At 38.1% G+C, this 8,990-nt stretch overlaps 5 protein-coding genes across 6 annotated transcripts in view; 3 read left to right on the top strand and 2 right to left on the bottom strand.

The window, feature by feature from the left end:
- The window catches only part of LOC108369668 (uncharacterized), a 1,322-nt gene extending 1,039 nt beyond the window's left edge, over positions 1–283 (top strand). Inside the window, exon 5 of the mRNA XM_017624831.1 lies at positions 262–283. Within this exon, the coding sequence (XP_017480320.1) occupies positions 262–283 (22 nt within the window). The remainder of the gene's footprint in view (positions 1–261) is intronic.
- Positions 284–2,240: 1,957 nt separating this feature from the next.
- On the top strand, positions 2,241–3,695 carry LOC108369665 (Odorant-binding protein 84a). The gene is made up of 4 exons (XM_017624827.1): positions 2,241–2,675; positions 2,748–2,809; positions 3,178–3,304; positions 3,356–3,695. Exons 1-4 carry the CDS (start codon positions 2,423–2,425, stop codon positions 3,448–3,450), a joined length of 537 nt encoding a protein of 178 aa, XP_017480316.1. The 5' UTR covers positions 2,241–2,422; the 3' UTR covers positions 3,451–3,695.
- An 84-nt stretch (positions 3,696–3,779) lies between these two features.
- Positions 3,780–4,894, bottom strand: Dtwd2 (DTW domain containing 2). The gene is made up of 2 exons (XM_017624833.1): positions 4,695–4,894; positions 3,780–4,634 (listed from the first exon to the last, which is right to left on the bottom strand). Exons 1-2 carry the CDS (start codon positions 4,805–4,807, stop codon positions 3,872–3,874), a joined length of 876 nt encoding a protein of 291 aa, XP_017480322.1. The 5' UTR covers positions 4,808–4,894; the 3' UTR covers positions 3,780–3,871.
- A 292-nt stretch (positions 4,895–5,186) lies between these two features.
- LOC108369663 (serine/threonine-protein kinase 16) lies at positions 5,187–6,755 on the top strand. Of its 2 annotated transcripts, none has more exons than XM_017624824.1 (4): positions 5,187–5,219; positions 5,372–5,541; positions 5,603–6,197; positions 6,262–6,755. In XM_017624824.1, exons 2-4 carry the CDS (start codon positions 5,429–5,431, stop codon positions 6,511–6,513), a joined length of 960 nt encoding a protein of 319 aa, XP_017480313.1. In that variant the 5' UTR covers positions 5,187–5,219; positions 5,372–5,428; the 3' UTR covers positions 6,514–6,755. The 2 variants fall into 2 exon arrangements, with proteins under 2 accessions (XP_017480313.1, XP_017480314.1); XM_017624825.1 differs by having other exon boundaries at positions 5,211–5,227.
- Positions 6,756–6,780: 25 nt separating this feature from the next.
- LOC108369664 (G patch domain-containing protein 11) lies at positions 6,781–8,020 on the bottom strand. Its single transcript, XM_017624826.1, has 3 exons — positions 7,790–8,020; positions 7,269–7,736; positions 6,781–7,213 (listed from the first exon to the last, which is right to left on the bottom strand). Exons 1-3 carry the CDS (start codon positions 7,831–7,833, stop codon positions 6,913–6,915), a joined length of 813 nt encoding a protein of 270 aa, XP_017480315.1. The 5' UTR covers positions 7,834–8,020; the 3' UTR covers positions 6,781–6,912.
- Between the last annotated feature and the right edge of the window lie 970 nt (positions 8,021–8,990).

Below are 8,990 nucleotides of genomic sequence, written 5' to 3'. Positions count from 1 at the left end.
TGGTGAGTTAAGGTGTGGTGAGAAAGTTGAGGTGTGGTGAATTAAGGTGTGGTAGATTAAGGTGTGGTGAGTTAAGATGTGGTGAGAAAGTTGGGGTGTGGTGAGTTAAGGTGTGGTGAATTAAAGTGTGGTGGATTTAGGTGTGGTGAATTAAGGTGTGGTGAAATAAACAGAAAAGGAACTTATCCGAAGAAGTTTTGAAGGATGTTGAAGCGATAAATAGCTGTATTTTCATTTTAAGCGCTTTTCCATGCACAACAGCGACTGTGTAGCGATCGTTTAGTACACTTCGTTGAGTAAAAATCTTGCTCATTCATGGTAGGTGGTGATGACCGGCTGCTCCTCAAGCAGGGGTTTGGTGGGTTGATCACACCTGTGACATCCCACCAGAAACTGCTTGCTGAGCATTTTGTTAAGCTCGCTTATGGAAAGCATTTGGGTCTCACTGTGTAGATGGTGCCCAGGCGACATCAGAAGGCATCCTGTCGCTGCCTGGAGAACGGCGTTCTGACAATTCTGTAGCTTCGTTCACTGCGTCCACCTAGTCCCCGACGACCAAACAGGCTCGGCATGATTCAGAACCCGCCGGCCAATTCCCTTGTATTTCGCCAACAACATTTCTTTGCGCCAGATGCTACCGCGGAGCGACTTGAGGGCCTTGTCGTGGCTCTTTATTTTATTAACACTTGCGCTTGTGTGAGCGGAGAATGAAAGCAGGCTATCTATGGTAACCCCTAACATTTTCGGCTTGTTCACCGTCGGAACGGGTGTGCTATTGACGTGAATGCCTAGTTGAAGCCTGACCTCCGTCCATGTGGTGAAGACGGTGGGTGGAGCTGCTTGGAGTGAAGAAGCGAGAAATTTCGGATAGGTATTTAGCCGTTAACTTTCTAGCAGAGCACATCAGTTCCATTACCAGACACCAATATCGACAGTCATCAGCTAATGAAATTTAGGAAACTCCCTCCGGTGGCAGAGGAAGCTTCGAAGTATAGAAGTTAAGCAGTAGAGGTAAAACCCCCTTGCTTAATTCTTCTAGGTTTTTAAGTTTGATTTTGAAAGCTTTCTGACGACTGCCGACACTCAAATAATTCGACGACCATGGTTTGAGTCTCTGTGGGACAAAGAAAGCCTCGATGTCTTCTTCTAGAGCATGCAATGACAAACGGTGTCAAACGCCTTTCACAAGTCCAGCGTTAATAGCTATAGCCCTAGGGCTGTCTAGGATGTTGTCACAGCTGTTGTTATCTGCATCGGTCAGACGATATTGTGCGATCTGGTGTACAATGAGCAGAATTTAGCTGTTGTACCACTTTGACACTTGGGTTCCAGTTGTCAATAAACTATGCCGATCCATAAAGACGGTCATCTCTTCGATCGGGGGAGAGGAAAAAGTAAGGATACCTTCCGAGAACTATTTGTGGTTGTCACTATTTGGGATGTTGCCTCAAATGGGAAATGCCAGTAGTGGAAGCAGTGTGTGCCGTTTAGCTAGAGCATAAGACGTCAAAAACCGTATGGTCCACTCCCTGTGTGATCCAAGGCCAGGGCAGGTGGTCTTCTCTGTATTACGATTCGAACAGCAAAACATTCGGATCGAATACTTTGCAGTATGAATTTGTAGACACTCATTAGCCCGTGTCGCCTTTCGAATCAATCGCAGTTTTTTTCATTGCAAGAAATTCGGTTCGGTTGGAAGGGTTCGTGGATATAAGCAGGGGATTATGTGATCACTCGGAATTCGCGTTAAGGCAGATTTTTTGGTTTTCAACTGTTGATAATGGAAATTTAACGGTATAATCTAGCGTATAAATCATATTTACAAAAAGTATACATTAGGGTGGTACATCACTATCCATACAAAAAAAAATTAAGACTCCCGCCAAAATATTTCAGAAAATTGTGAGCGTGTTCTGCACTGATTTGAAAATACCTCAAGAAACCGTGTTTTTATAAATAAAATTAGTTTAAAAAATCACCTCGGATGATAGAAAAGTTTAAGCTTTGTATAAAAATGATTAAAAATCGTATCAGCGGAATGAAAATAATTACATTTTTGGAGGTACATATTTTCAAATCGGTCCAGCGCACGTGAATTTTAATATCTTTCCGAAATAGTTTTACGGAAGTTTTAAAATAAAAATAAAAAAATATAACTCCGGTGGAAACCCCGCAACTTTTCTTTTTGATGCACCCAATTCTCAAATTTTAATGCATATAATTTTTAAAAAATCATTAAATAATTGAAAGCGTTTATTTCTATTAAAAAATACTCCAATTTGATTATAATTATCTGCACTTCTCGTGATGCTATATAAAGCGGCTGCATTTTATCATGCATGCAATTATTTATAAACACTTCCGAGTTCAGAAGCTTTTGTAATACAGAACAGGCCCAACATTTGTATTTCAAGGGGAAAAAATGACCAGTATAAACGCATGCATTCAGCTGACGCTTACTTTCTTACTGATTTATAGTTGCAATATGGTTAGAACACAGAGTCGGCCCAAGGATAATGGAGATATTTATGTACAGCACAAAACTCAGTCAGTTATGGCTGGTATAACTGCGGACCAAACAGATATACCAAAAGCGGCACAAACGTATGGAAGCAATATCTTTAATGTTGAGGAAGTGATGAGAACCTGCAATGCCAGCTTTTCTATACCAATGGGTATATTTGTGCTTGAAAGCTAATAACTGAAACGTTGTAAAAACATTAAACGTATAAGATTTTTTTTAACAGATTACATTGTGCAATTCAACACAACGGGCGAGTTGTCAGACACAACAGATAAAACGGGCATGGTAATAGAGCATTTACAAATATTTATACATTTTTAATACAAAAAAAAAAAAAAAAAAAACGTTNATGTTGAGGAAGTGATGAGAACCTGCAATGCCAGCTTTTCTATACCAATGGGTATATTTGTGCTTGAATGCTAATAACTGAAACGTTGTAAAAACATTAAACGTATAATATTTTTTTTAACAGATTACATTGTGCAATTCAACACAACGGGCGAGTTGTCAGACACAACAGATAAAACGGGCATGGTAATAGAGCATTTAAAAATATTTATACATTTTTAATTCAAAAAAAAAAAAAAACAAAACGTTGATACCAAATATTTTGTTACCGTTACAACCACGACACTTTATTTGTATTCCTCCAGTGTTTCATACGTTGTTTCTTGGAAAAGTCGGGCTTAATAAAAAATTGGCATTTAAATAAGGATCTGATAATGCAAACTATGTGGTCAATAATCGCCGATTCAGTTGAATTATGTGAATCAGAATCAGGTAAGTTAAGGTATTATAAAAATATTATTTTTTAAACGATTTAACTTTCAGAAAGCGAAGTAAATGCATGTGTGCGTACTTATGCCATAGCCAAGTGTCTTATGAAACGCACGCTGGAAGCTGCGGGCAATCAAACATTGACTTAAGGCTTCTGATTCTGAGATTATGCGCAAATCTTTACAGATTTTCTAAACAAACTTACATTTGCAAGTATTTCATGATTTTTATGCGCACTTAAAAAATTGCTATAAACTCAAGTTACATACTTAACAAACTGGCAATACATACATACATATGTATAAAAGAAAATAAATGCACTTAAAGTTATAGTTGCGTTGCAAATGCTTCACGATTTGCAGGTTTTTACAGGAAGCCGTTCCAGGTGACCACCNCTATAGTTGCGTTGCAGATGCTTCACGATTTGCAGGTTTTTACAGGAAGCCGTTCCATGTGACCACCTTTCATAAGGTTTATTAATGGAGAAAAAAGCTTTTCCTGCAAATCCGGAAGCATCTGGAACGCAACTTATATTGTACACAAATGTTTGTGAAATTAATCTGCCTACTTTCACGTTTCTTGTTGCTGTTGTTGTAAGTTCGTATCCATTCCATTCATCATACTTTCTTCCCTCGCCTCAGGTCGACAAATTGTACTATAATTGAGCAAACGATTTAATCGTTTACCAATCTGTTTAGGATATTGTTGATTTTTAATGCGAAATTCTTTCGATTGGTGTTCCACAGCGCCATTATCCAACTGATATTTACACAAGGTATGCAGTGGACGTACTAGCAGTTGGCGCAATTCAGCGCGTTTCTCCAGCACGGATAGTGCTTGCGCCGCTGTTTCTAGTGTGCTGAGACATCCTTCGGTAGGCTGTGTGCGTATGATATAATCGCTATTGCCGGCCGCTATAAGTTTGACTTGTCGCATGCCGTGCAGCATGGGACTGCTAGCATAAATTGCTTTTGCCTGTGGCCATGTACCATCAATAAGCACCAAAATAAAAGGTTGTTCCTCATTCCGTTCATCTTGATCTGTGTTTATTTGCGCCATAACACATTCTATAGGCACAGAGTCTTTACTCGGATAGAGTAGTAAAGAATTGGGTGAATTTAGGATTGGTTCTAGCTCGGCTTGATTCTTTGGCGATGGAAATCGTTTGCCTTTATATACCACACATTTTCCGGGTGTTACACCAAGTTGCAGCATTAAGGCTGTGCGCAGGGAACGCTTCTCCTCGGCAGGATGTTGCAATATAACAATCGCAGATTTGATGTCAAGTGGCGGATTGGGTAATGATGGGCACCAACAGACCACAGCTGGTCTCCTGCGAGCGGAGATTTGCTTAAATCAACTGGATATGCAGTCAAATTAACCAGGAACTCACTTGCATTTCTCACATTTGTCGCGTCTATCTGGAGGATCCAGATGTATACCAAACAAATCTTCACAGCATTCTTCTAGTAGAGGATTTCGGCTGGAGTTGTCTTCAATATCCATATTAAATTTAAGTAATTTTAACTTCCGTGATTTCTGTAGAATTGAACAAATTGACACTTGCTGTAAAATCAGCTGTTCCCCACAAAAGGAAACATAACCCAACCAACATTTAAGCTGAAATTAGTCAAGAACGTAAACCTACCGGCACGTAAACCCGAGTCAGCTGACGATCTATCTTACCAGAGCGCCATGTAAATGAAAATTAAACACCGCATAATTTTTCTGTAGTTGTAGCCCGCAGCGCAGAAATCTGCTGAATTTAGGTTTTCCGCGACCCATTTTTTAATGAGGAAAGCCCGTATGTATTCCTCTTTCATAATCACCAATCTTTTACCATTTATTTAAAACACCCTGTTTATGTGTTTGACAGCGCGAACTGGACAGCCAGCTGATTGTTGACCAACGAAAATCAGTGCGTGGGTTTGTTTTTGTTGCTCCAAAAATTGCGTTCGTCTGCATTGCGCTGATCCGACTATTTATCTTGATTTCCTTAAAACATTAGTGTTTATTTTGTCATTAGATAGTAAAATTAGTGAAAATTTACCCATTAATTTAACGTTTCAGTCACCAAACTTCGCTTGCAACAACTCCCAGCTACTTATCTAACCTACCCAGCCCACGATGAATAGCTTAGGATGGATGTTAATAATGAAAAAAGGTTGTCTATTCTGCTCCAAAGAGACGGTTACCATCAGAGGAACTAAATACATTATACGTGATCGGCTGGCAGAGGGGTAAGACACAGTGAATATTTTTTTGATTCTGTAGCCTGTAATTCCCTGTGTATTTTTACAGTGGATTCAGCTTAATAAACCTGGCGGAAAATTCTATAACGCACAAGCTGTATGCGGTGAAACGTATAACTTGTCACAGCATCGATGACCAAAATATAGCCGTGCGAGAAATCGAAAACTGTCACCGTATTGATTCAGAGAATGTAATCAAAGTAATAGACTACGAGCTGAAAGGATCAGCGGATATTGTCATTAATACAACGAGCGACCTGTACATTGTACTGCCATACTATAAGAATGGTTCATTGGCAGATCATTTGCAAATGCGTGCACGTAAAGACGATCACATGTCCGAACCTCAAGTTCTCCAGGTTTTCCTTGGTATATGCAACGGTTTAAGGGCGATACATGAAACTAAACCAGTACCGCTTGCACATCGTGACCTTAAAACTGCAAATATTTGTTTGTCCGACACTTTTGAACCGATAATTGTAGATCTAGGCTCTATGACAGAGGCGCGTTTGCAAATCTGTGGGCAGAATGAAGCACAGCGGCTGCAAGATGAAGCTGAGGAACGCAGTTCGATTGTGTATCGTGCGCCTGAATTGTTCTCCGTGAAGTCGTATTCTACTGTAGATGAACGTACAGATATTTGGGTTACTATCAAATTTTAAATTCCGTCTGGTACACGTAGAACTTATAAATTTGTTTTTTTTTCAGTCTCTTGGTTGCGTACTGTATGCAATGTGCTTTTTTCACTGTCCGTTTGATTCGGTGTACGAAAAAGGTGATAGCGTTGCTTTAGCTGTTCTGAGTGGTAACATCAACATTCCTGAAAGTTCCGTATATTCGGAAGATATGCATGATTTGATTAAATATATGCTTCGGATGGATCCGATGGAGCGCCCATTTATATACAGTGTGATTGAGAAGACCCAAGATTTAATACATAAGTTGGATGGACGTGTTTAGCAACTCATAGAGAGTGACATTTGTTGAGATTTTTTACACCTCATATGCAATTACGAAAATTTAGCAAAAATTTTGCATTTTTTGTTTTGTAATTATGACAACTAAACTTGCATATCGCACATCATCTTTAAAAGAGGCACAACTCAGAAATCAGATCCGAAAATATAGCTACTTGAGGATCTTACAGATTCAACACATTAACAGATATGACAGTAGTTTTCAAATGAAAGAATACAATCAATCAGAAGAAAATATTTGCATTAATTNAATTGTGCCCCTTTTGAAGGTGTTCGATATGTCAAGTGTACACTATAGTAAGTTTCTATATTTTATTGTGAGTAAAGTTTATTAATACCTAAGCTAAATAAGCTTATTGACTTTGTTTCAAAAAGTTGCTCGTTAATGATCATCGCGTCCTTCTCCTGGGCAATTGGTACTCATATCCTCTTGATCTTTGTAATGGACTCCACACCAAAAGCAAAACTTATAGGAAGTGCGCAGATAACTAGTCAACATTTCAAGTTTCTCTGTCGGCGTGAATTCTTCTTCGTCGCTAATATCGTCGGCTATTGCAATATCTTCTGGGGCTTCATTAGCTTCTTCACTTAAATTTGATTCGCGCTCCGGCCCAAACCAACTTAACTCCGGTTCTTTGATGCCATTCTGCACGTCTATTGTTTCACATGTTAGCTGACAGCGCCTGTAATTTTGGATAAATAAAATTCATTTTTTGTTAATTATTCAATTTAACCAACTTTAGGGCACCAATTGCAAAACGCTCGTCCGCTTTCTGTTGAGCGCGTTTTCGGAATTCCTCCACCGACACTTCTTCACCGCCAGTAAGTTGGGACCGGAACTGTTGTTCTCGAATCTGCCGTCGCCGCTCAGCTAAATCTCGTAGAGCTGTTTCACGCCCTAAACCTCCACGGTCTGCCTTTATACTAATCCCAATCGGTTCAGTCAAGCGTTTTTCTTTTTCATTTCCCGTGGCTTCTTTACCCAGTGCCTGCCCCGGCTTATAACCCATCTTAGCAAGCATTTGAAAGCCTTTATTTTGCTGTTCAATTGGTCGTTTTAGCGACTCTTCCAGAGATTTATTATCCACAATTCCTCTACGCGCCTTGCTTTCCTGCTTTTGTCGTTTAATTTGTTCCCTTTTACTTTCCTCAATGGCTATCTGCCGCTTTTTATTCGACTGTTGTACAAGGCTTGGGCGAACATCTCTGGAAGCATACAATTATAATGTTACAAGTTTTCACCTGAAAAATTTTCTTACCCAGAAAGGAACTTGTCGGACATGTAATCATCATCATCTGACATGATTAAATACGTTTTCTCAACCCTTAAACTGGTGAAATTTATCCTTTATGAAGTTTCAAACTTGAGTAGGTATTTCAGAAGAATTAGAAATTAGTTCTTTATTTTTACTTTTGTGATTTTAGTAAGTTTGCCCAATCCTCTAAACACCAGATCAAAGTTTTGTTTACCTTTACAAACTGTTATAACAGCTAGCTGTTAATATATGAGCTGCCATATGATTGTATTTGTTTTAGTTGTGCCTTATAACATATTTACACCTTGTCCAAATGCAAAGAACGTAAGAACGTAGATTTACATAACGTAGTGCGTAGATTAACGTTCTTTGCCAAATGCTTTTGCTTACGCGTAAAATCACATTATTTATTATTTATATTTTTATTATATTTAGCTCAAAATGCTACTCTAAATGCACATTTATCCATACATAATTGGTCACCTAAATGCAACTCATTTTCTGCGTTAAGAATCTAAATACTAAAAACAAACAATAAAAATTTCCACGATTTGAACATGGTTTAATGACAAAAGGTGGCAGCATTGCCCTTTCGCGTATGCACCAGTTATGAAATTGATGGTACAATGCAAAGCGAATTTATACAAGATGGCTTTACCGGCTAAATCTAAATTCAGATATTCGCTGCGGTACTAATTAATGTCAAAATGATATGTTTTTTGTAAACAAGGCGCATTCATATTACAACAAACACAATAATTTATGAATGAATACGTATTTTTCTCAAAATTGATACTGCATTATAACTCATTCAAAAATATAGGATCTCCTCCTCCAAACACCCACTCTTGTTTCAAAAATTAACTATATATATACATATAACTATGTGCCTTTAAAACTAACCCATTTTCTTTTCCACTATCAACTGACAAATTCTGCCAAAACGTTTCAACATTTTTATTTATTTTGGAAAATTGAATACGGCAATTATAGTTGACACACACTACTTAAATAAAAAAATCTGGAGATTAATAATAAATTAACTAAAAATGAATTCAACAAACCTTGCCTAATAACTTTACTTTTTTCATTGTATACTAGCAATATTTATAAAATTTACAATAAATAATTCAAAAAGCCCTATTTACTTTTGGTTATTTGCAAGTTTTCGCAGCTAAAAATTTCCAGAAAAAATTCACAGATC

Source organism: Rhagoletis zephyria, unplaced genomic scaffold (assembly GCF_001687245.7).
Source record: "Rhagoletis zephyria isolate East Lansing unplaced genomic scaffold, Rhagoletis_zephyria_1.1 Rzeph_scaffold_03789, whole genome shotgun sequence".
Lineage (NCBI taxonomy): Eukaryota > Metazoa > Arthropoda > Insecta > Diptera > Tephritidae > Rhagoletis > Rhagoletis zephyria.
Note: the sequence above shows the minus strand (reverse complement) of the source record. Positions and strands in the feature narration are given on the sequence as shown.

Excerpts from the sequence above, each read along its gene's own strand:
- LOC108369663 (XM_017624824.1), top strand. The coding sequence starts at position 5,429 with ATGAATAGCTTAGGATGGATGTTAATAATGAAAAAAGGTTGTCTATTC. Across the intron at positions 5,542-5,602 it reads CGTGATCGGCTGGCAGAGGG|TGGATTCAGCTTAATAAACC; the intron begins GTAAGACACAGT and ends GTATTTTTACAG. Across the intron at positions 6,198-6,261 it reads ATGAACGTACAGATATTTGG|TCTCTTGGTTGCGTACTGTA; the intron begins GTTACTATCAAA and ends TTTTTTTTTCAG.
- Dtwd2 (XM_017624833.1), bottom strand. The coding sequence starts at position 4,807 with ATGGATATTGAAGACAACTCCAGCCGAAATCCTCTACTAGAAGAATGC. Across the intron at positions 4,635-4,694 it reads GACAAATGTGAGAAATGCAA|GAGACCAGCTGTGGTCTGTT; the intron begins GTGAGTTCCTGG and ends CTCCGCTCGCAG.
- LOC108369665 (XM_017624827.1), top strand. The coding sequence starts at position 2,423 with ATGACCAGTATAAACGCATGCATTCAGCTGACGCTTACTTTCTTACTG. Across the intron at positions 2,810-3,177 it reads CAACAGATAAAACGGGCATG|TGTTTCATACGTTGTTTCTT; the intron begins GTAATAGAGCAT and ends GTATTCCTCCAG. Across the intron at positions 3,305-3,355 it reads ATTATGTGAATCAGAATCAG|AAAGCGAAGTAAATGCATGT; the intron begins GTAAGTTAAGGT and ends TTTAACTTTCAG.
- LOC108369664 (XM_017624826.1), bottom strand. The coding sequence starts at position 7,833 with ATGTCAGATGATGATGATTACATGTCCGACAAGTTCCTTTCTGG. Across the intron at positions 7,737-7,789 it reads TCCGACAAGTTCCTTTCTGG|AGATGTTCGCCCAAGCCTTG; the intron begins GTAAGAAAATTT and ends GTATGCTTCCAG. Across the intron at positions 7,214-7,268 it reads TTTGCAATTGGTGCCCTAAA|GCGCTGTCAGCTAACATGTG; the intron begins GTTGGTTAAATT and ends CCAAAATTACAG.